The 25,538-nt window shown below is 45.2% G+C and overlaps 1 protein-coding gene across 1 annotated transcript; it reads right to left on the bottom strand.

Moving 5' to 3' along the window:
- Positions 1–942: 942 nt before the first annotated feature.
- SCCPDH (saccharopine dehydrogenase (putative)) lies at positions 943–20,467 on the bottom strand. The gene is made up of 12 exons (XM_083496936.1): positions 20,002–20,467; positions 16,554–16,666; positions 14,814–14,894; positions 14,307–14,436; positions 6,939–6,988; positions 6,014–6,144; positions 5,662–5,779; positions 4,999–5,118; positions 4,863–4,919; positions 3,245–3,356; positions 2,475–2,556; positions 943–1,803 (listed from the first exon to the last, which is right to left on the bottom strand). Exons 1-12 carry the CDS (start codon positions 20,186–20,188, stop codon positions 1,698–1,700), a joined length of 1,287 nt encoding a protein of 428 aa, XP_083353062.1. The 5' UTR covers positions 20,189–20,467; the 3' UTR covers positions 943–1,697.
- Positions 20,468–25,538: the final 5,071 nt, after the last annotated feature.

The following is a 25,538-nucleotide window of genomic DNA, read 5'->3' as shown; positions in this document are numbered from 1 at the left end:
ACTAATACCTTATTCAGAATAATTAGTGTTGGAATACTGATCAGTATTTGGAAAAGTCGTTTGTCCACTTGTTTGTTCTCTATGTTAGTACACTTCTCAATATAGGGGTGCCAAACGTGGCACAAGGGTTTTTGAGGGGGGAGGTAGTAGGTTATACCGCTGTTTGGACAGCAGGTACCATTTTGAATCAAGGTGGCGGACTGAAATGTGACTTTGGCGTGACATTTATTGGTCTAGGTTTTCTGCCTCTTGAGGTGTTGTCACAAAATTCAAGGACAAGGGTTCCTGAGGTGCGGATAGCGGTCTCTGCCACAGTTTGGGTGCTGTGCACAATTTTGTTCCAACCATTGGACCAAAATATGACTTCACCTGATTTTTGGTGTCATGGGTCCAAACTCACAAATTGCATGAGCCATTTAAAAATCACAGTATTTTTTGGTTTCTAAAAATACCTGGGCAGCCCTGTGCACTTCCTGCTAGTTAATTGAAAAACACTTGGAAATGTAATTGGGGTAGGGGTGATGCTCTGCTTCAGTTTTAGTAAAAAAATATTTTTAAGCAGCATGTCACATTATTTGGGATGGTGCAGTTTTATTTCCAACAAACCACCACCTGGATGTCCTCTTATGTTCCTTAAAACAGCCCCATGCTCCTGAAGGTAGCAATGTGTGGAGTGGAGGCTAGAGCAGCTAAAAGGTAAAAGCAGAAAATCATTTACACAAAAGGGCCCTTGCTATTATATGCAATACCCTTAGCACCCTAGCTGTAATTTGGGCTTAAAAAAGGGACTTAACTTGTATTTTCGTTCCATTCCATGGTCTACTAAAATGACAGTGGATTATTGCTTAAGGCATAGTTTATTCTAAGCACATTAGATAATGCTAATTAAAATGGTTGACTTTTAAGTACAGTGATCTGTGTTGAGTTAAACAGAAACCAAGCAAATTTGTAACCCTCTTTTATTACACTGAAAAATTAGAACAAAGGAATTAAGTGCTAGAAATCTTTCTTCCTTTCACAATGACATATTTCCCCTGCCTTGAGGATGTCACAGTACACAGGAAAGGAATGTTACCAATTCAAGCAAGAATATTACTCCACCAAGCTCATATTGAAAAAACACTGCAGGCAGAGTCCAGCTAAGTACCATGAGACCTAACTTAAGCATAATGAATTGGTTCCATTAACAAGAGAACTATGTTTTATCAGAGAAATTGCAGTTGTCAAGGGGACTTGATCCCAGTCTATATGAGTGTAAATTACAGTATTAATCATGAGAAGGTATAGCAAGCTAGGGAAACCTGTCTGAAGGAATGCCTACGCAATTTACTGAAGACACCCTTCTGCTTTTTCAGTTTGCTGATCTTCATAGGGAGTTAATTGGTTAAGGCACAGATTTTATAGTAAAGTCAGCTTTCACAATTCTGAATAAAAATACTGCAGTTGTAATTTGTTACTGATTTTTTTAGTTACCACAGCTAGTTCAGTCAAGCCCTTGAGTCTAAAAAGCATTTCCAGTAGTAAAAGTTCAGTCTTACTTCCATTTTGAGCAACAATATGAAACATGTTTTCACATTACATAAGATTATGTCAGTATTTTATTAAATTTAGCAACCATTTGTAGCTGATCTTTTTGGTATACAAGTACCATACAAAGATTTGTTGGTCATGCAGCCTTCAGGATGTTTTTTCTTGTTTCAGACTTCAGGCTGGCTAATGACAGAAAACTCAATTCCATGCTGCTTGAGCCTGTCAATAAGTTTTGTATTGGAGAATGCAGCCCCAGGAGAATAGACACCACCCCTGTAAAACAGCCACACATTTGGGGTTAGTGACATGTAGCTGCAAGCAAGCTTAACACTTATTATGAACAAATACTTACTGAAAATGGGATAGTTAAGTTCCACTCCCCCCTGTGAACCTTCAACAAATGTTTAATTCATGAACTATGCATAGAAAAACTTAATAATTAACTGATTGAAATACTTTGTTATAGTTTTTAATACTGAACTTGACAATTTTACTATTTCTTAATAAATATTGTGATTTACAAACCATTAAATGACCTAAAGCTTGCACCTTACAACATGAATTAAGGTCATTTGCAGATATAATGGCATTTATCACCCAAGCACTTTTTCACATGTTTGCAATAACTCAACTTGACAGAAAGTTTAATGCTTTTAAGGCAAATGCTGGCTGACAAAGTGAGAGAAAAGGAAGTTACTACACCATAGAACTGTGTAGTGCTTTCAATCACTTTGCTTACTTTCATGCTAATATATTATTTATTCAATTGTATCCCATCCTTCCTCCCAAAGAGTCGGGAATGGCAAAGAAATGAAATGGTAAGAATACCAAGATTTTTTAAAAAGAAAGAAATCAGATACAGTACTATTACAGCCAAATAATTTAAAGGCTGCTAGGAACCCTGAAAGTGTAAGCTATTTCACATCAAGAAAATTAAGACTTACTTTTTAGGAAGAGAAGGCTTGTCCTTCAGAAGTGCCACAGCTGCCTGAACCATTGCAATGGGTGTAGCAACATAGCCAGCCTCTACAAAAATATGCGGGAGGGGAAAACACTTCAATTGCATTCATAATTTTGACTCTTGAGCTGGGGAGGTTTGTTTGGGGGGGGGTTGTTGCTGTTGTTTTTCTCTATCTTAATTTTAGAGCTTATGAGCTATGTGGAAATTGTTCAGCAAGGCTGTGTATTTTTTGACATTTTATTTATTGTTTATGACGACTTTTGTTATGTTGCAGTTATATACTTTCTCATGTTGTAAGCTGCCTTGAGTGTGGTTTGAACTGTGGAAAGGCAGCATGCAAATAAAATTACTTCTGTTTCTATCATTTCTAGAATTACCTTTGATTCAAGATTAAACATCTCCCTAAACACTGGGCCAGTACCATCTAGCTAGCATTCCCCCCCCCCCCGGGGCTGTAAATGTATGTACCGTTTGCTTTATATAAACTAAACATGCGACAGTAACACACACAATCTAAATCTCCCAATAACCTTATGAACAGTACATAAAGAAGTCATCTGCCCGGTTCAATCACAAATCACAATATAATCAGAATCAAACAGCACCACTATGTGCTCAGCTAAATTGAAAGCATTTCATAAAAAGCAGCCAAACCTTCCTCAACAAGCCCCTAAACAGGGAGGGCATCTGAGCAAATCTTGTACAAAACCTATGACATGTGAAGGTATATTGTTATACACAATTTTGCTATACCTGGTCCCTTTACTTGGGTGCAGATTTTAACATTTGGTTTGCCCAGCTGTAAATCATCTTGTGTTCTGTATCCCTCACCAAAAAAAGTCATTTCAAAGGATGACTCTTCCATCTGTAATTCAAAAGACAAGAAAGAAACAGCATCAAATCTCTAGGCAATGCCACAGTTTCTATCAAACACACATTACTGCTTATACCACTGAATTTCAGCTCAGTTTAACTACAGTGAACTACAACCAAAGTTGAGGGAGTAGTTTTGTGTACAAAAAAACCCACTGTAAAATGTTACGCAAAATAAGCCAGTTATTTGAATACAGTGCGACTAGCACCGCAAAAAGTGTGGTATTTACCACCCATAAAATATATTTGAGGTTCCAGATTGTCTTTGCTATAATCCAATCCAGCACTCTTATATTGTCATTTAACCTTCATGAAGTTAAAATTATCTCAGTGGTCCTGCCACAAGTTTGGTCTCAAATACTGCTTTTAAGCTAGTTTCTGAATAAGAAACTGCCAAAGTAGGTAGAAAAGGTTCACAGTCTGAATAGATACGGGTTTCAGATTTAAGTTGAGATTTTTTTCCAGTCAACTTTCATTGAAGACTGTAAGCACTGGATCCAACACAAGGAAAGATTCACCGCACACACACTCACTCAACATGCACACCACAAAATTTCACAAGCTGTTGAACAACAAGGGAAGGCCAGAGTAGCACAAGCAAGATAGGTCCACTTCAAACAAGGTAGGAAAACAAACTGTCACCCCAAGAAAAGGGTGGGTCAAAGATTCTGTTGGAGTGATGCCATTTTCCTGCCTTCAAGCAACAGGAGGACTACTGTTCACTTGTTCTCCTAGTGCTCACCTGAGAACTCATTGCTATGCATGGGTTAAACATGTCTGCTGAACGTTTACTTCAATATTCACAGTGTCCCAATATTAGAACAGTAAGCCCTCAACTTAAGCACATTAAACTTGTGCATATTCAGCTTTATGCATTTGGCAAAATAATTATTAAAAAATGAAAAGGGTGCAGCGTTGGAAAAAATAACTTTGACAATCCCACCCACCATTGAACTCTATGGGTTTTGACTGTACACTATTTTGGCTTCATGCGTGATCCTTGGAATGTAACCTCAGCATAAACTGTGGGCTTATTATACTCCACATCAGACTACCCATCATCCCTTTCCTTTACCCATTCTGCTTGAAAGACCCCAAGATGCCTCCTCCTCCACAATTTCCCCAGTATTTAATCTACAATCTCACATAGAATTAAGGAATTTTCCATTGCTGCAATTAGTAAGCTAGTCCTGTGACACTGTAATTATGTAGTAGATAGGTAGCCGTGTTGGTCTGCCATAGTCAAAATAAAAAATTCCTTCCAGTAGCACCTTAAAGACCAACTAAGTTAGTTCTTGGTATGAGCTTTCGTGTGCATGCACACTTCTTCAGATACACACTGAAGTGTGTATCTGAAGAAGTGTGCATGCACACGAAAGCTCATACCAAGAACTAACTTAGTTGGTCTTTAAGGTGCTACTGGAAGGAATTTTTTATTGTAATTATGTAGAAAACGGTCACATCACAAATACAATTGCCTAAGAACAAAAGTAGTTACCTGTTTTTCTGTTGGTCCTTCCTTTGTGAAATGTCCCCCAGAAAAAAATTCGGGATACTGAAATAAGACAAGCCATAATAAATTCCAGAATAACAGAAAAAAATCAAACTTCCGAAGTATTTAAAACAAAACCTACTTTTAGCAGGAGCTTTCTTCCAAAGTTGAATTTCACAAGCATTAAAAATAAAAGGCCAGCAAACATTAGCTTAATAACAGTTCCAAGACCACCCACAGTCGCGTAAGCAGCATACTGCACCTGAAAAGAGAAATTTTATATCAATGAAAACCTGACAGTTTATGTATAAACTGTTCCAGAAAACAGAATACAGATCTTAAAGAACAACAATTCACAAACAACCAAGCCTTGCTTAGGTGACAAAGAATAAATCCAGAAATAGGCTAGATATGATTGCTAGCTTTAACTGTGGGCACTGTAAAAGCAGCTGGAGGCATTAAAAGAAATACAATTTTCTTTTAGTACTACAATTACAGTAACACAAATACATTATCATGTGGCACTATTGCAGAAGGAGTGATGACAGCCTTGCTGTTTGACACTTTTTCCCATTTCAGAGAGCTACATGAATATTCCCACATAAGTGGCAGTGGTGACAGACATTCAGCAGAATAAGATTTCCCAGAAGCTCATAAAGTAGCACAGGCCTGCAATCTTTGCAGTGTTAGGCACATGATTTCCCCTCAGGCACCTATGCATATTATTGCAAGTTTCACATTATCAGATTCAAAGATTTTACTGATGATAGGACATTCTTTAAAATAGATGTTTAAGTAAACTTACAGGTGTTTCTTTCAGGTCTGTGTGCAAATAGTGCTGAGTTCGTTTTACTACAGAGACATCTGATCCCATGAACGGAATGGAATATTGTTTAAGTTCGTTACTGTAAAACAATGCACCTCTGCAAAAACAGAAGCAAAGACAATTAAAACAAAGCTTGGCAAAGTGTGTTTGAGACAAGGCACTATCTAAAACCTGTCCTTTCAAGCACACAAATCTGTATAAAGAAATTCTACCAGAATGCTTCCTTTCAGGAAAATGTAAGGCACCTACAATTTTCCTTACCTTACATTCCTTCTGGAAACATCTTCTGAGCTATGTAAACAATAAATTCTAATCCACAAAAGTAGTATACCTTCTCTTAAGCTTTCTTCCAGTCACTGGAAGGGGTTTGTGTCCTATTTGCCTTCGAATTTTTTTCAGACTGCCTTGATCTGCAAAGCCATGTATAGCTGATTTCCAGGTCCCATCATGAATGCAGGAACCCTGTTAAAATGTTATCTTAATTCAATATACTATACTCACAACACATCTATACCATTAGCCACAATAATGAAAACATACCTTACTTATACACCTGATTCAGTGATTAAATCAAAGTATAGCTGAAAGCTATATACTTGATCCCAAGCATGACCATTTTCTCACTTCACCTCTCCTTCTCCCCTCCCAAAGATTAGTGTGTCTGCTCCTAAGGCATTTATCGTCTGCTGTAGGAAGCAGGAGTGTGAGTGCATTCTAGTGATGTCTAGACTAATCTGGCATTAGTTTTCTCTAGTGGCTAGCTGTGTGAAGCACTAATGAGAACACAGTATGTATGTCTGCAAGATTTTCACCCCACAAAAACTGTTTGCATAGACAGAAAGTAACCTGTTTTTGCTCAAGGATGTATCTTACTAGACTGGGCTGAGTTTAATATTGCATTTACTCCTCCTCCAACAGTGTTATAAAATATTGTTATTGTCCGCGCCTTCCCCAATCACTTATTTTTAACAAATATTAAGTAGCTATCTACCCAACTTCAGCAATAAAGCAATTTCTTACCACCTAACCTTACCAAAACAGAAAGCATATACTTAGGTAAGGCTATCAAACTGGTACTGCATTACTCAAGTACTAGAAGTGCTATAACAGAACAAGCATTAAAGAGTGATGTTCTTCTGTCTGACAGTTTTGTAGGCTACCACTACCAATGCAACAGCCAGTGTAATAATTTATTTTTATATTGCCTATATGATAAGTACCTATAATAAACTTAGCTAATCAAGAAATCAACCAACCTCTGGTCCAGATTTTACAGTCAGGAAACTTTCAACTGCAGTTAATGTACCTTTGGGGAAGGGAGAGAATTAATCATTAAGAGTGGCTGTAACAAAGAATTAAACAGCAGTTTATACTCAGGCTGTCATGACATCATATAAATGAAGATACCAGGACACATTGGACATCCTGTACTGAGAAGCAACAGCTTGCTCATCATTTCATTTGAGATTCTATCAGTACTGAACCTGCCACCTTGTTTTAAGTCACACACAACCTATTTTAATGGTAGTATTTCCAGAATTATGCAACTTCTAATCAAGTACACTTTAGACGTGGGAAAAATCTCCATAGGCCATAACAAGCCCTGTTTCTACTTGGGATGTGTGCCAGCAACTCACTACAGAAATGGAGCGGTCTGTGTTATTTCTACATCCCTTTCTAGCTCCGTACTCCATTCCATTAAGGAGCATAAGCTCCAAGTTTTTGTTTTTTGCTAATGCAGCAGAAAGACTGACTGATGTACATTATTTTAAGATGATGGTAACTGAAGATATTTATAACTGCATAGCTTAATACAGCAGAATTCTGGTAACTATAACTGTCAGAGCTGCTTGAAGATCCTAGCTCACAGAGGATCACGCTAGCCAGCGGTCATTAAGTAAAAGTCTTTATTGAATTACAGTTTCCATTCTCACGCTGCTGCGCGCAACTCTACGCCTAGTAGCTAGGTCGGCGAAGCTCCGTCTGAGTCTCCGCCCTGTGTGCACCAACTTAATATCCTAGCCTTGCTCCACCTTTTCCTCCTGACTGTCCTCCTCTGGGTCCCTCTACCCCCCGGGGCTTCTTCCTTCCGGGATTCTTCTGACGCTGACCCAGACCCTCCTGCCTCCTTGCGCCGGGCTTTAGGACCTGGCTCTCTTTCGGGGCTGCTTACTGCGCCGCCTTCCTCTGCATTTGAACTTGGCGCGCGCGCCCAACCTTCCACTTTCCTCTCAACCGTTTCTTCGCTCCCCGATGGAGGTGTGGCCATCCCCGACTCATGTCCTCCCTCCTGTGGAGGTGTGGCCACTCCTGACTCATGTCCTCCCTCCTGTGGTGAGCTGCCAGCGCTTCCCCCCTGGCTCCCTTCCTCTTCCCTGCTTCCTGGCGGTGACGCTGGTCCCGATTTCCAGCTGCTCCCCCCTGAGTCCTCTCTGGCTCTGTCTTCCTGGGGTGCCCCCCTAGACTCCCCCCTTGCCCTCGCCACTGGTGCTCCTTTCTGTGAATCCTCTGATTCACTGGAAAGACTAGGAGATCTCGGGTCGTCGTCGTCACTCATCTTTTCTTCTGCCTCCTCCCCTTCGCTCTCTGTTTCCTCCCTTGCCCGTGCTTCTGCTCCTAAACCCCTGACATCCATCCCCCCCTCGAAGCCCCCCATTCCCCCCTCCCCTCCTTCCGGTGCTGGAGCTGGGGGCTGCTGTTGCAAAGGGACGAACGTCGGGTATCGGTCGCTTCCCGTGGCAGGCCTCCATCTGAAGTCTCCCGGGTCTTCCTCCCCGCTCTCGTCGACGACAGTCACCTCCGCTTCCATCTCTGTGCCGCCGTGCTCGAAACCAGGGTCGTCCCCGAAAACGTCCATGTCCGTCTCTCCCTCACTTCCTCCTGTCGGTGTTGCTCGTCCTGGGCCTTCCAGCCACCGTCTGCGCCACTGCTCCTCTGGCCTATCGTCCCACCAATACGAGGGTTCTGATGCAGATCCCGAGGGTGACCCCTCCGGGGAACGGACGTCTTGTGTCGGGTCCTCGTCCGAGTCGAACCCCCGGAAAGTGCTGGCCGAAAGTGTGGGCGTGAAAAGCCAGTCGTCAAAATATTCTGCTGGCATAGGTCTATGGGGAAAGAGGGCATGAAACTCGTCTTTGAGGAGAGGTTCGTCCAAGGCGTAGCCCGGCACCCAGCTGTTCGCACTGGCCGGGGTGCCCTCCTTGGCGAGAAAGTATTCTACCCCCTCTTCCCCCCATCTGGAGTCCAAAATCTCAGTGACTTCGTTGATGCGCTCCTTCTGTGCCACTTCCGCGTGCCCTGTTCTGTCTCTGACCGGACTCGGCGCTGTTCCGGGTTCCTGGAACCTGTGCGGTGCCTTGTAGGGAGTGAGCACCGATCTGTGGAATACCGGATGCATTCTGGAACCCTCCGGAAGTGCCAGTCTGAAAGCTACCGGGTTGACCTGCTCTTCGACTTGGTAGGGCCCCAGTTGCTTATGCCCTAGTTTCTTCTTGGCCAACGACCTGGCCGGCACTGCGTGGGCTGCTAACCAAACCCAGTCTCCCACGTGGAGCTCTTCTCCAACCCTTCTGTGCTTGTCTGCTTGTACCTTGTATGCGTGCTTGGCCAGCTCCAGGTGGCGCCTCAGCTGATCGTGGACCTCCTGCAGCTCCGACGCGAACGCATCTGCTGTCTGCGGCTCCCCCTCCCCCATTCTTTCCAGTCCCGGGAAGGTTCTGGGGTGCCTCCCGTTGTTGGCGAAGAACGGCGTGACCCCCGTGGACACGTGCTTCGTGTTGTTGTAGGCGAACTCGGCAAGCGGTAGGTAATCCACCCACGTCGCAGGCTGTTGATTTGCATAACATCTCAGGTACTGCTGCATGATGGCATTGACCCGCTCCGCTTGCCCGTTGGTCTGCGGGTGTCTCGCCGACGCCAGGTTGATCTTGACGTTCAGGAAGCCCATCAGCTTCTGCCAGAAATTCGAGATGAACTGCCGCCCCCGGTCGGACAGAATAGACCGTGGCAGACCGTGAACCTTGAACACGTGGTCTATGAACAGTTTGGCGGTTTGCTCCGCCGTGGCCACCTTCGCACACGGAATGAAATGCGCCATCTTGGAAAACAGGTCCACCACCACCAGCACTGCCGTCTTGCCCCTTGAGCTGGGCAGATCCGTGACAAAGTCCAGGGCCACTCTCTCCCATGGTTCGAACGGGGTTTGCAGCGGTTCCAACAGTCCGGCCGGCGGTTTGTGCACTGGTTTGGCCCTCTGGCAGGTGTCGCACCTCGCCACGTAGTCTGCGACCTCCCCTCTCATTCCAGGCCACCAGAAATCCCTGGCTACTAATTCCACCGTCTTCTCCTTGCCAAAGTGCCCGGCCGTGGGCGCGTCGTGCAGCTGCTGCAGCACCTTGGCTCGAAGTTCGTCTCCTGGCACGTAGATGGCCCCTTTTCGGATGAGCAATCCATCTCGTAGCCGGAAACCGTCGGCCGCTGCCTTGCCCCTTTGCACCTCTGCCATCTTTGCTTGTGCGAAGGAGTCCTCCTGCAACGCACGTCGCACCGCCTCTAGGTCCACGGTCGCCGCGGCGCACGCCCACACTGCTGGTGCGAAGATGTGCATGGCGGCCGCTGGTGTTGCGTCCTCCAGATACTGTGGCTTACGGGAGAGAGCGTCTGCCATGATGTTGGTGTCCCCCGGGACATACTCTATTCGGAAGTCGAAGTTTGCAAAGAACTCAGCCCAACGTATCTGCCTCTGGTTCAGGAACTGTGCCGTGCGCCAGTGCTCTAGATTCTTGTGGTCCGTGCAAACCTGCACCGTGTGCTTGGCGCCGATCAGAAAGTGCCTCCACGCCTTGAACGCTGCGTGAATGGCCAGCAACTCCCTGTCCCAGATGGTGTAGTTCTGTTCGGACTTGCTGAGCTTCCTGGAGTAAAACGCTCCCGGTCGCCACACCCCCTGCGGGTCTTTCTGCAACAGGACCGCCCCCACGGCTCTGTCCGAGGCGTCTGTCTCCACCCTCATCGGCTTGCTGGGGTTGACATGAAGCAGCTGCTCTTCCGACGCGAAGAGACGCTTGAGTGCCTGAAAGGACTGCTCCGCCTGCGCTGTCCAAACGAACTTCTTCTTCTTGGAGCTAAGCGTGTCAGTGATGGCCGCTGTCTGCATCGCGAAGCCCTTGATAAACTTGCGATAGAAGTTCGCAAAGCCGACAAACCGTTGGACCTCCTTCCGGTTGCGCGGACTCTTCCAATCCAACACCGCTCGAACCTTGGCGCTGTCCATGGCGAGCCCCTTGTCAGACAGCTTGTAGCCCAGAAAATCCACCTCCGGCACGTCAAATTGGCACTTCTCCAGCTTGGCGTAGAGCCTATGTTGCTTTAGCCTGCTCAGCACTTCCTTGACGTGTCCGTCATGCTCCTGCTGCGACTCCGAAAAGATCAGGATGTCATCTAAGAAACAGACGCACGTCTTGTAGAGAAGTCCCGCCAACACGTGATGCATAAACGCTTGAAAAACGTGGGAGCCATTTTGCAATCCAAAAGGCATAACTCTATATTCGTAGGTCCCCAGTGGCGTGAACATGGCTGTCTTCCACTCATCTCCTTCCCGCATGCGAATGAGGTTGTACGCCCCCCTCAGGTCCAACTTGGTGAACACTCTGCCCTTCCGTACCTTTGCGAGGAGGTCGTCAATACGGGGCATGGGGAAGTCCGATGGCCTAGTCAGACTGTTCAAAATCCTGTAATCCACTACCAGTCTTTTCTGGGGCGTGTCCCGCTTCTTAACAAAGAATACGGGACTGCCCCCCACTGCCCTGGACTCCCGGATGAAGCCGCGTTGCAAATTATGGTCAATGAACTCTTTGAGTTCCTGCAGTTCGTCCTCTGACATGGAATACAGTTTCCCTTTAGGCAGCGCCGCCCCCGGCAGCAGGTCAATTTTGCAGTCATATGGTCTGTGAGGGGGTAGCCTGTCTGCCTCCTTCTCGCAGAAAACTTCCAAAAATTCAGCGTACTTGTGTGGAATCGCTTGCAGCGTGCCTAGCAGCAGCTGTGACTCCTCTTCCTCTCCTTCCTGCCTGGGCACGATGCAGTGTTCAGCACAAAAGGAAGAGCCGAAGGTCAGCTGCCTCTGGTACCAAGCCATCGCTGGGCTGTGCTTGTCCAGCCAACTCATGCCCAATACAATGGGCGTGTCAGATAGTCGAGTGACGTTGAAGCTGATGATTTCTCTGTGATTCCCAAGTCGCATCACCATTGGTGGCGTCTGCTTCACCACTTGCCCCCCGAGCAGCTCCCTGCCATCCACCGTGACAACCTGCAGGGGCAGTGTGGCCGGCAGCAACTGCACAGCGTGCCTGTCGACAAAGTCCTGCCCTATAAAGTCCGCATTGCTGCCTGAGTCAATGGTGATTGGCACGTCCATGGTGATTCCATTGGGCAGCTGGAGAGATGCTGTGAGCCTCACTACTGGTTTGGGCGGGAGGGGGTTCACGGGCTGTAAAATCTCTGGGGACTGCGTCACTAACACGTCTGGCTGGGCCCCAGTGCCTCTTCCTCCAGCCAGACAGCGTCGTTTCCCTGCTGTGGTCCTCCTTGCTGCGTTGCTGCAGTCACCATTGCTGAGGCTGCAGTGAGCTTGTGGGGCCTCTGGGGACACTCTTTTGCCATATGCCCTGGCTCCTCACAGACGTAACACTTCCTGTTCCCTCTAGGAGGCTTCGCTTTCACTGCTGCCGGTGCTAGGGCTCTGGTTGCTGACTGAGCCCTTGCACCTCCAACCTCCATAGGTTCGGCTCCTCCTCCTGGCGGAGGCGTGGATTGCGCCCGCGCTGCTTCTCTGGGAAGGAAGGAGGGGCCCCCGGCTGGTTCGCGCCCTCCACGCCCTTCGTCCCTGCTCCACGGACGTCCTTCCAGCCTCACCCCCACTGCCAGTGCCCTCTGAACGACCTCCTGGGTGGTTCGGGGTCTCTCTCCCCTGGCGATCTCATCTTTAATCGAGTTATGCAGCCCCTCCCAAAAGAGGTCTCTTACAGGAGCCGAATCTCTGTCCCATTCCAGGGCACTGACCAAGGCGAAAAAGCGGGCATGGTACTGCCTGACGCTGGCCCTCCCTTGTCTCAGCCCATGCACCTCCTTCCGTGCAAGATCCACGTCAATACTTGATAAAAAACACCCATCCATCGCTTTAATAAAGGCATCTGCATTCTGTAGCGCCGGATCCTTATCTCTCCATAAATTGCGTAGCCATGCTCTCGCATCCCCATGCAGATGGGACATGATGAACCCCACTCTCTCTTGTTCATCTCTAAAGTCTTTATGCAGCAGTTGCAGTGCGCACAGTACGTCGGCTCTAAAGTTGGGATACTGTTGCAGGTTCCCATCGAAGTGAGAGACCAGCCCGCCTGTCCGTCTCGCCAACCCAATGCCCTCCTGCCGGGGTGTCTGCTTTGTCAGCACGTCTAACCTGACCTGGAGATCCCTGCAGGCTGCGGCTGCTTCCTCCTCCCTCTTCCTGGATGCTAGAGCCTCGGCGTTCAGTTGTGCCACCGCGTTTCTGAGTTCCTCTATCTGCTGCTCAGCCGTCATGTCGTCTGCCGTTCGTGAGCTTGCTAGTAGGCACCTGTGTCTCTCCCCTCCTCGAGGCTGTAGATGCCCACAAGTGGAGACGGAGCTTACTGTCAGAGCTGCTTGAAGATCCTAGCTCACAGAGGATCACGCTAGCCAGCGGTCATTAAGTAAAAGTCTTTATTGAATTACAGTTTCCATTCTCACGCTGCTGCGCGCAACTCTACGCCTAGTAGCTAGGTCGGCGAAGCTCCGTCTGAGTCTCCGCCCTGTGTGCACCAACTTAATATCCTAGCCTTGCTCCACCTTTTCCTCCTGACTGTCCTCCTCTGGGTCCCTCTACCCCCCGGGGCTTCTTCCTTCCGGGATTCTTCTGACGCTGACCCAGACCCTCCTGCCTCCTTGCGCCGGGCTTTAGGACCTGGCTCTCTTTCGGGGCTGCTTACTGCGCCGCCTTCCTCTGCATTTGAACTTGGCGCGCGCGCCCAACCTTCCACTTTCCTCTCAACCGTTTCTTCGCTCCCCGATGGAGGTGTGGCCATCCCCGACTCATGTCCTCCCTCCTGTGGAGGTGTGGCCACTCCTGACTCATGTCCTCCCTCCTGTGGTGAGCTGCCAGCGCTTCCCCCCTGGCTCCCTTCCTCTTCCCTGCTTCCTGGCGGTGACGCTGGTCCCGATTTCCAGCTGCTCCCCCCTGAGTCCTCTCTGGCTCTGTCTTCCTGGGGTGCCCCCCTAGACTCCCCCCTTGCCCTCGCCACTGGTGCTCCTTTCTGTGAATCCTCTGATTCACTGGAAAGACTAGGAGATCTCGGGTCGTCGTCGTCACTCATCTTTTCTTCTGCCTCCTCCCCTTCGCTCTCTGTTTCCTCCCTTGCCCGTGCTTCTGCTCCTAAACCCCTGACAATAACAAATATTTTGTAGCAACATCAGTCCTTGTGAAGAATTACAGAAGAAGCAGAATGCAGAGCATATTATTGTTCCTAAACACTCAAATATCATTTTAACACTCCACAAGGAAAATAATTTCTGCACCACATATCAAAATTGTGATTAAGTTTAAGAGTCACCTTTCAAAGAGTTTCTGGTGTACAATACTCCCATATCTGCTGGGATAGAGTCAAAGCCACAGCTTCCAATAATATATACTCCTTTTTCTGCAGCTTTGTCATTGTAATTCAGATACATTCCTTCCAGGAACTGAAAGAAATGAAACAACATTGTACTGAAAATTAGATAATATTCTGTCTCAATGTTCAAGCGAAGATGATAACTTTCATAGCTGTGTCACTTGAACTATATTCAGTGGCTGATGCTCCATTTTGCAACATTACAGAAGGTTATTATATTATTATCAAAACATTTATTGAGATGGGTGACAGGGAGGGGGACCCACCACAAGCAAACTCAGCATCCCTGACTGCTGATGCTTAGGATGGTGCAGGAGCTGCTATTCAATGGCAGTATCACAAATTTGGACACAAAAAATAAAATTCCTGCATGATGGTAAGATGTGCAAATATGAATAATGTCTTAATACAATTGCGAAGCTGGCTTTTTTTCTCAGTTTCTCATACCTGAGGCTCTCCACTGATGTCAATACAGCTTGTACCATTCTCAACACAAGCTTTCACCACAGGCTCACCAAAAAACCTGTACTGTAAGAAGAAATAAAGCAATTACTACTTTAATAAATTATACTCTGCTACTTTAATAAAGACAGTAAGTTATCTCACTATGTTTACATATTTGAATAAGGTTATGTCAAGCAATTTTAATTTCTAATGAAATTTTAATCAATAAACACAATGATTAAAACTATTTAACTAGCATTCGGATTTTAAGAAACATCTCCCTCTGCACACAATCCTTTCCTACCTCCTCTACCACAACTACAGCATACACGTTTCAGTTATTAACCTTTGCTCTAGATTTAATGAGCTGGCAGAACTTTGCAACTGAGAATGAAGCAACAATGCCTTCCTCTTCATCTGCCTTCCCACAGCCTCACCACACACAGCTGCAAAAGGCACTGTTTTGGGGGAAAGCAGCAGCATATTTTCCACATACAGCAATTTATTAGCTTTACTTAATAACTGCAAGTATAATTAGTATAAACAGAGGGAAATTAATTATGGCAAGAATTATTTAGATGTTCACTATACACACTGGGTTAAGAGTCAAGAAACAAACTGAATTGGTTCAGCTGCTATTATTAATACAGACTTGTACATTTTACAATGGCCTCGAAGGACTGCCAGGCCCTTCTTGCTGATTTCTAAGCTTGCAAATATGTAGTGGTGGAATGGTGAAACTAGGAATCACTCTGCTCACATTCAAACCTATTTAATGAAGTTACTTCACCGTCTTAATATCTGCTAATGAGGGCTGGGCATAAGCCTATTTCACAAGGTCAAACTAGAATAATCCCTCATTTTATGCACATCTGACTTGCACAATTTCAACCATTGTAGCTGATGGTGGGCTGAGTGAAATCACGCAAGTCAAGTTCCAAGCAAAGCAGAAAGCTTAAAAGCTTTTCTCACATCAGGCTTACTTGGGTTACCTGGCACAGAAAGAGATTTTAAGCTCTCCGCCTGGCTTGCTGGGTAAGGCCTGCTGGGCGTGCAGGCTGCCTCTAGGATGCAAAATCTTGCATGAACTACCCTTCCAGGGCCAGCACACAGAACGGGTCTTGTCCAGCAAGCATGGCAGGGAGTTTGAAAGCTCTTTTCACACTGAATAACCCAAGCACTCTGGCATGAAAAGAGCTTTTAAGCACTTGGCCTTGCTTGCTGGGCAAGACCTGCTCAGTGTGCAGGCTCTGGGAGTACTGGGGGTGCGCTCTCTCTCCCTCTCACCTGCTAGCTGTGGGGCAGCTCCACGAGTTTGACTATACACAATTTTTGCCTACACATATAACCCTTGGAACTGACTCCTTGTGTAAACTGAGAGATTACTGTACTTCAAATGCCAAACAACACTGTCAAATTACAACCCTTTCTGATAACAACTGCCTCATAATTATTTTTAATATCTGATCACCACTATAGAAGAGTGATACAAATATTATAAATTAATAAGTGAAAATATAGGATTAATATATGCCTTTGTTTCACAATGGCAGACAGCAGAGATGCCCCTTTAACTTTTATTCATCCAGAAAATATTTTGGTTCACATACTTTGAAAAGATTTCTTTTTCAATGTTTGCTAAGGTAATAAAAATATTGCAATATATTGAATCTTCATTTTTAAAGCTTTTAGTACCATGAGAACTTTTTACTTATTCATTTTCCAAAAGAGGAAAATACTTACTGGGCCTACACAGTTCAGAACAATAGCAGCTTGTTTAGCCATATTAGCAAGAGAGGATGGATCACTGACATCACACAGTATTATGCCAACTTCTGACTTCAGCTCTGTCTTTCCTGAAAATGTAAAAGAGGAATGTTATAAAAGAAGCCTGGAACTGTATAATAATTGCTCTCTAATATACACATTGCTTTTTCTTAACCTTCATTATTTAGTTATGAATTATTAGATGAATGGATCAAACACAGGTCATTTTAAAATCCTTTATTTTTTCAACTACAGTACACTTGCAAAATAGGTTACTTTGTTCTGATACGAATTCAAACAGCCACCCCCCAAATATGCTTTTTCAGTATAAAACAACTGTGCAAATCGGAAGATGGGACTTCTTGCTACAAAAGATGACCAGAAAAATCTCAAGAAATTATTGAAAACTATTTAAGAGAAATACAATGCAGCAAGTCAACCATGTAAGTGCGTGTCACAAGATTATCACTATGACATTTTATTTTAGTCATTGGCTTAGAACAAGCAACAACTCTGGTTTTAAAGATCAGTTTCAATAGGGTTTCCCCCCTTACGCATGTTTTAACTTAGCAACCTCAGCACCACACCTTTTTCCAAGACTGCATTTATTCATGCAATATCAGAACCAATACATTTTCCCAGCCCCAGAAAGCCTTGGGCTATAAAGCAGAAGAATGCAACAAGTGTCAACTGAAACACAATAATGAACCAACAAAAATTTTCACAATAAAAATGGTGTGGGCTAAGAAATCTGAAACAATGCTCAACTCAGTTATACCGACCAAGCGTGGGAACCTCTAACTAGAAAAGGCTAGCATATACAAGTCAGGACAAAGTAACAATTAATAGTTGGAGATGCACAATGTCTGAAACAGCAAGAACTAAAGAACTCACACTGTCACAAAATGACAAAGAACACAGAAAAAAGCTGACATTTTAAACAAGAAATGGGCCCATGTATGCAACTAACATGGTGATACAAGGCCCCAATACACTGCGGAGGATGTTTGGATGTAGCAGAGGTGCCTCTCCACTTAGCGCTGCCTGACTCCATTGATGGGGGGACTTCCACAACTGCAGAGGTCCTTATCAAAACCATGGCTGGGCAGAAATCACTGCTAGCACCAACAAGCAGAAACCCCTGAAACAAACTCTTCTAGAATGGGAAAGAGGACTGGTTGTGCTGGCCAATGATCCACTAGATTTTAAGCTGGTCCAGCTACAGGCAATAGACCTTACCTGCGCCCAACTGAAATGCCTGCCTAAAGACAACAGAGGAAAACATGTAATGAAGCTGCTTCTGCCCTTGCGAACATAAGTAGCAGAACTGCAGAAGTGGCAATGGCTTTGCAGCCGAGTCCAGTCCTGCTGCTCCCAGACGGGTGCTAGAATTGCTCCCTGAAGCTACAATTTTAAGTCATGGAAACATTCCGGTTGTTAGTCAGGAAAAAAAGGAAACAAAAAACCCTTTGCAGTAAAAAAATATGTATCACAAACAGCATCATCCACCTGGGTTTGGCAAACTTGGGTTCAATATCCCCCTCTTCTATGGCCATATCACAAATTCTTGGTTTCACAGTGCAATCCTAATCCCCAGTTAAAATGGGTGGGAGAGGTTAGCACATTGTGTATCTTCCCATCACCCCAGTTGCCAGCCATAAATGAGCATAAATTATTATTATCAAGCATATTTATCCTACTCTCTTGATGCCAGAGTGGCTTGCAAAGAAAAGTCAGTCCTTGCCCTCAGGCTCGCAATCAAAGAGACATGACACAACAGGAAAAGGGGCTGGGAAGGAGTAGGAAAAAAGCAAGCTCAGGCAATATTTCTTAGTTACAGAGACCCTGCAATGAGCAGCAAGAATTGAAAAATTTGGCGAGGAGTCAAACGTTGCTGTTCTTTCAGCAGAGCTGATGGAGAGCATCTGCAGTTACATTTCCCCCTCTCTCTCACAGCCTGACAGACAGTTGGGGGAGGGAAGTTGCTGTTTATTTAGGAACTGATGAGAACACTGTGCAGTCCCATCTCTTCCTTTCCTATAGCCTGATGGGCTTACCCTGGAGTAACAATTTACATAGGCTGAGAAAGCTATGCTGGAGTAAGGAAAGCTGGCATGGAAGGCACAAAGGAGTGTGTTAAGGGTGGAAAATTGCAAAGCATCCTAACTCATTTGGTCTCGCTCATAGAGCTTGGAACTTGAGCTCAGTGTAACTTACAGCACCAAAAATAAAGCTGCAACTAATTCACTCCACAAAAATCTAAGAGTAAGGCTTACCCTGCCCACACCCCTGCTAGAAGCAGTTAGGAAACAGCTTAATTTACACAGGAGATTGTTGGGGGTTAGGGTCGCCCTGCCAATTCCCTTCTGCAAACAATGGCAACTTCCCAGCTAAAGTTGCTGTGAGAATAAGCACAATAAAAACTGTAAAGCCCTTTGGACTTTGAAGGGTTATTATCTAGATCAGATTTGTAATAGTCTGCTATCATCACCCCTGCCCTTAAATGGGATGGAAATCAGCTAAAATCAGCTAAAATATGTTCATAAATACAAATATTGATTATTGCCTCATAAGAAATGGTTTTAAATAGAGAGTGAACTGAATTTGGGGGTTGGAGGAAAGGCGAAAAGAAGAGCTAATTTGTCAATGGGTAGGGGGCGCAATCTGGATGGTTCTGCCAGGGGCGCAAGATCACCTAGCTACGGTTCTGGTCATGACAGCTGAATGTCATGGCTTTATGCTTGTGGGCTTCTGCAGTCACCTGTCTGGCCACTGCAGAGAAACAAGATGCAGCCAGACTAGGTGGTCCTTTGGTCTGGTCTAGCAGGGCTCTTCCCCTCGCTTGACAGGCTGCTGACATGGGCAACCTGGCCGTTTTGCAGTGAGCAGCCTACCCCCAGTGGGGTCCACACTTTTTTCAAAGAGGGCCAGATTTGATGAAGTGAAGGGCCATAAGGGCCAACCAAAGTTTTTTTTTTTTTTAGTATTGAAGTTGCTGAGCTTTTTTATGATTTTACCACAAGTCCTTGAGCTTTTTTTAGGGTTGGAGTTGTTGAGGTTTTTCTGGATTTTACCCCGGGAAATAAACTGCGACAAGGGGCCGGATTAAACCGACCGGCGGACCGGATTAGGCCCCCGAAACGGACTTTGGACATGCCTGCACCCTTATCGCTCGCTCCCTTCCACCACCCTGGAGAGAAGCAATCGGGCTAAGCTCAGGGTCCGGGGCCACGTCGCTGACTTAATGTCTCACGTCGCCATCCTGGGCGCGCTCTCTCTCTCGCTTGAACGCGGCGGGGCTTGACTCCGAGAAGGGCAACCTGGAGCGACGCCTCCCCTGACTCCGCTTCTCATTTTGAGGGAAAGAAGCAGCAGCCCTTGGGCCAAGCAGAGCAAACCACCCCCCACTCGCACGCCCCCTTACCCAGCTTCTCCGCCGCCTTATCGACCGCCGCCTGCAGCTTCTCTCGGTTCCTGCCGGCCACGGCCCAGCGCAGCGAGCCTCGCAGCTCATCCTCGCCGGCCACCCGCGCCACCTCCTGGACCACGTACTGCCCCGTGAAGCCCGACGCCCCGAACACCACCACCTCGAAAGGCCGCCCGGTCGCCATGGGGACGCGAAGAAGGCGCCGCGCTCAGACAGCGCGAGGCGAAGAAGCGGAAAGGCGCTGCGCAACGGCTGGCAACCCGCGACTGCCGATGGGGAGGGGGCGGCGCCGCGGACAACGGTCCCTGCTCGCGCTAGCCTCACGTGACCAATACCCGCCCCCAGCGCCCCGCCCACCAGCGGCTCCGCCGTGAGAGGCCCCGCCCCCAACACGCTTCAAGCGCAGCGCCTTCGCCAGTCTCGGCTGGTCCTGGCTGTTTCTTTCCACACCCGTCGCTGCCACGCCCCGTGAGGCCTGTTTGCAGGAGGCGGGAGTGGATTGGCGGAGTCTCGTTCTCCACGCGTTGGGAGGCGGCGTGCAGGCTCCGGCGATGTGCGTGCTCGTGCCCGAGGCGCATGGTTGCAAATCCTCGCCAGCCTAGCCGCGAAATGGAGGATGATAGGCAAAAGGGCTGCATGTTGGGCTCGAAGCAAGAGCTGCGCTTCCTGAGGGCAATAACAGTAATAATAATAAAGTACATTCACAACAGCTGTTCTCGTCTCTTGGGGACCCTCTACAGGAAACACCTCGGGAAATATGGGCTTAAACTGTCAACATTTCCCTTTTTTTAAGGGGAAATTCCCTTATTCCGAATAGGATCCCTCGCAAGAAAAGGGGAAAGTTGTCAGCTATGGCTAAAAGCTAATGCACCAATAGGCAGCCATGCTTGGGTGCATGGTACAGAAAGTGTGCCCAAGGGTCATGTCTAGAGCCATGTTACAAGTGTGTCTTGGAATTAGGCCCACGTGGGCAGTAATTGGGTGCGAAGCAGCAGGCCAGATAAAAGACTTCTGTAAAATGAAGCATTGGACCACATATAATACCAGGGTGTATCATGGGATTCAGCCTCCCAGTAGTGGGGGTGTATTCTTGGGATAGCCCAAAACATCTTTGGTGGAGGGTTGCAACCTCTGGTGCTTACTTAACTGACACGGGACAGCAAACTTCCTCAGTAACAAGCTGGGACAGACAGCATTAGCTTAATTTACCTTACACACTGCTTCAGTAGCTTGTGTTTGTGAAGTACCGTATTTTTCTCTCTATAACACTCACATTTTTTCTCCTAAAAAGTAAGGGGAAATGTCTGTGCGTGTTATTGAGCGAATGTGTGGTCCCTGGAGCAGACTGGCCTGAGTGCAGGGGCAAAAATCAGGCAAAAATCAGATCCCGTGTCACGGAGGAGGGAAAGCTGTAGAGGAGGCTGCTGCTTTCCTGCATTCTGCCTCAGGGTCACCCCAAATTCACAATCAGATCACATAGCATGTCTATGGCTACAGCCTGCGCCAAATAAATCATGCACCCACTGTTGCTTGGGGCCACAATGGTGCAAAAACGTGGTTAGAAAGCACAGATCCACATGGATTCTCAGGATTTTTGCATTGGGCTACCCCAAACTCACCGTCAAATCACATGTCTGTGGCCACAGCATGAAGCACAAAAATGATACATCCACTGTTTTATTCGGATTTTTTTTTCTTCTTGTTTTCCTCCTCTAAAAACTATGTGCGTGTTAGGGTCAGGTGCGTGTTAAAGAGCGAAAAATACGGTAGTTTATAAATCTGCAAATCATTTGTGTAGGAAATTTTTCCATTCAATTATTTCCAAAAATCCCGTCTAGAGGATTTCACCCCCCAAATCTCACATCTAGGGGGTTCTGTGTCTGCTACTCATGTTTATAATAATTTCCTCAATAACACAACAATACAGTAAAATACTGTACTCCTACGTGAGAGTATCCACTTTGCAGGAGTAGTATCCTCTCTACAGCCATGGTCCAGTGATCATATTCTCAGTGAGAGGAGGATGGAGTATTAGTAACCTGCCCAATATGATATTCTCTGTACTGCAGATTTCAAGGGTAGAGAAGCATGACAGAAACTGCACACTTATAACCTTGCACTCATTTTTTCCAAAATAAAAAACGCAATTGCATTCTAAAGTGCTTTTAAAATCTTGAGCCAAAGAAGTCAAATTCTACTTCAGTGTAAACAAAACATTATTTCAGGGGTAAGTGCAATGTACTGATACATCCACCATGCGTCTGAAAGTCCAAACAGGTTTCACAGTAGTGTTCTTGGGATGAGTTTCAAAATGTAAAAGACTAATTAACTACAATGTTAGGGGTAACGTCTTTATATTTAATAAGGTGGTGGTGCAACGAATTACAGCCCATGGATATGTGGGAAGTGCGTGGGTTGCTGTAGAGATTTACATTACAAAGCTGTCAGTAGGTTAACTATCAGTTGCCAAGTTTCACTTTGGAATGGCCTGTTCCTTCAGACAATTTAGAAAGATTTAAGGGTATTATTTGCTTTAATTATAGAACCCCCAGCAACAAGATTACATGAAATTCTGCCAGGAAATAGTGTAACTTTCAATGGAAAGGAATACTTTCTGGGACTTTATGCTGACAGTATTGTTTTATATACATCAGACCCAGTTAATGCTAGAAGGTATAGAAATGAAGATGTTTTTCAAATGTCTCTCAACTTAAGGTAAATTTTCAAAAATTGGAAGTAATGTTCTTTCATATTCCCCTGCAACTTTAGGAAATCTCCCAACATTTTACCAATAGCTAGAAAAAGTTTCAGATTACTTATAATTTAAACTAATCATATCAGACAAATTATAGCAAAGTATGGAAAACAATAAATATGGGCATACAACACTGGAGCAAAATGAAACTTTCTGTTATGGAACTAAACTAAAATGACACTTGTTCCAAAAGTATTAATTTCAAACATTACCAGTTTGGCTCCCACCAGGCCATATGTCCAAATGGCAAACAAAACTTAACAAATTCATGTTTAATCAGACATGTCACACATTAAAATAACCTTTGCTGTACCCTCACCCAACCATTGATTACAATGCATGTCAACTCAGCAACATGACAGACCTAATGTCTGGCAAGAAGGGAACTCAATGGAGCACATCAGAGAACTTGAAAATAGATGGTGCCCGTATAAAAGTAATAACTTTTTTAAAAAATAAAATAAATTCTGCTCTTTACACTGGCTTACAAATCCATTTACACTCAACTTTCAAGATTTGGACAAAATGAGAATAGGTTATGGTCCAAGGCCTCCCACCCCATGTAATGTGTATGTAATGGAATACACTTCTACCCAGTTTTCAAAAATAAATATAGAGCCTATAATTATAGATATGTGGAAATAAAACAGTTGCATTACTTGAAATATTTTTACAAAGATGGACAACCGCTTACCATTAATGAGATGCAAATTCAATTGGGAAATATTCAGATACCATGGTTATTAGGCTACCAGTTAAGGTCCTTTAAAACAAATTCCCAGGTTAAAAACGAAGCCACAAGACAGTTGTCAACATATTAAAAAAATAATAGTGGAAGAAAATATAACAAAAGGACTAATATCATCTTTGTATAAATCTATTAGAGAGGTTTGATTTTGTCTTCAGCAAAATTTGAGAAGGTGGTGGGAGCTGAATTGAGATTTAGAAATTGAAGGAGGCGGCATGGAATAGACTGTGGACAAAAGTGCCATGCAAATCCATATCAGCAGCATCCACAGAAAAAGTTCTTAAAATTTTTTACGGCTGGTACTTAACACCTAATATTCAGAGTTATTCTTTAAAACATTAGTACAATACCGCTTACGAACTGACGAAGTATCAAATTTGTTTAGGTTTACAGAGCAATCCTTACAGAGCAATCCTAAAATTCTGAGCAAGGAATAGACTGGAGAGGAAGGCCTGCTGCTGGGAGCCTTCTTGTCCCACAGGACACCATCATTGCTATTGCTCTGCCACCAGCTGCCCTGATTCCATTCGGGATTGAACTTAGGAAGTGGAAATTTATCCACTACAGACTTCCTCCTCCCTGGCAGCCTCTCTTTCCACCCCAGCTGCCTAGTACCGTGGGACCTTGGGTTAAGTACTTAATTCGTTCCGAAGGTCCATTCTTAACCTGAAACTGTTCTTAACCTGAAGCACCACTTTAGCTAATGGGGCCTCCTGCTGCTGCTGTCGCTGGAGCACGATTTCTGTTCTCATCCTGAAGCAAAGTTCTTAACCCGAGGTACTATTTCTGGGTTAGGGGAGTCTGTAACCTGAAGCATATGTAACCTGAAGCGTATGTAACCCGAGGTACCACTGTAGTTAATATTATTATAAGTTGAGGATGCCAAATGCCTGACTTCAGTAAATGGGGATGTCAAACCTGTTTGGCTTAAGATGTGTGTTAGACCAGTCCCAGTGAGTATTTAAGCTTCATGCTAGACTTAATTACAGTGGTTACGCTTCAGGTTACAGACTTCGCTAACCCAGAAATAGTACCTCGGGTTAAGAACTTTGCTTCAGGATGAGAACAGAAACCGTACTCCAGCGACACAGCAGCAAGAGGAGGCCCCATTAGCTATAGTGGTGCTTCAGGTTAAGAACAGTTTCAGGATAAGAACAGACCTCCGGAACAAATTAAGTACTTAACCTGAGGTACCACTGTATTTAGTGAAGTTAGCGTTCAGAATGGCAGTTAGGAGTTAAGAAACAGAGTTACTAAGCAGTGGCTGGAGAGAGAGAGTCAAAAAGCAGAATGCTGATGTCTGTTTTGAATCCAGTGCTGTGGCTTTGGGAGAAGCCAGAACCCCTTGGAATGTAATGCTGGAGATCTCTCCATTGGATTTAGGTTGTATATATGTGTAAATAAACCACATATCATAAAGACATCACAATCTCTGTTGTGCCTCATTGCCCCAAAGGGAAAACAGACCCTGGGTTAAAGCATGCCTGCAATCCCTGGAATCTCACACCGCTTGGATATTGGAGTAGTGTGTAACAATACTTTAAAAATACTTCACCTTTAATTTACCATATCTTCTTTGACTTTGCTCCCTCCTACATATCAAAGCGTGAGAAAAAGATACACCTGAAGCCAGAGGCATTTAACATATCTTTAGTATTTCAACAGTAATACAGCATTTTGCGTGTTTGGCAATATTACTATTACTAAATGTTTACCACCAACAGGGACAAATCAACACAGCTCATTAATACATACTGTTCTGGTCCAGAGGGCTGACTGAAAAGACTGGCATGGGAAGGGCAGAGATTTCATGGATTAGTGAAGAGGAACAGTGGAATATGAAGAATTAATTTAGGAGAGATCAGAGAGGTGAGGTTAGAGTTGTTCAGGGAAGACTTTGATAAAGAACAGGAATGTGTGGAAGAGGTTGAAAGAAGAGATTAAGGGGGGCGGGAAATGCAGTTAATCCTGAAAATTGAAGCAGCATAAAACCTGAACACATAGTCAAAGCTGGTACATAAGCAGTGAAAT

This window comes from Podarcis liolepis (genome assembly GCF_965112155.1).
Source record: "Podarcis liolepis genome assembly, chromosome: 3".
Taxonomy (NCBI): Eukaryota; Metazoa; Chordata; class Lepidosauria; order Squamata; family Lacertidae; genus Podarcis; species Podarcis liolepis.
Note: the sequence above shows the minus strand (reverse complement) of the source record. Positions and strands in the feature narration are given on the sequence as shown.

Excerpts from the sequence above, each read along its gene's own strand:
- SCCPDH (XM_083496936.1), bottom strand. The coding sequence starts at position 20,188 with ATGGCGACCGGGCGGCCTTTCGAGGTGGTGGTGTTCGGGGCGTCGGGC. Across the intron at positions 3,357-4,862 it reads AAGGACCAACAGAAAAACAG|ATGGAAGAGTCATCCTTTGA; the intron begins GTAACTACTTTT and ends TTTGAATTACAG. Across the intron at positions 2,557-3,244 it reads CACCCAAGTAAAGGGACCAG|AGGCTGGCTATGTTGCTACA; the intron begins GTATAGCAAAAT and ends ATATTTTTGTAG.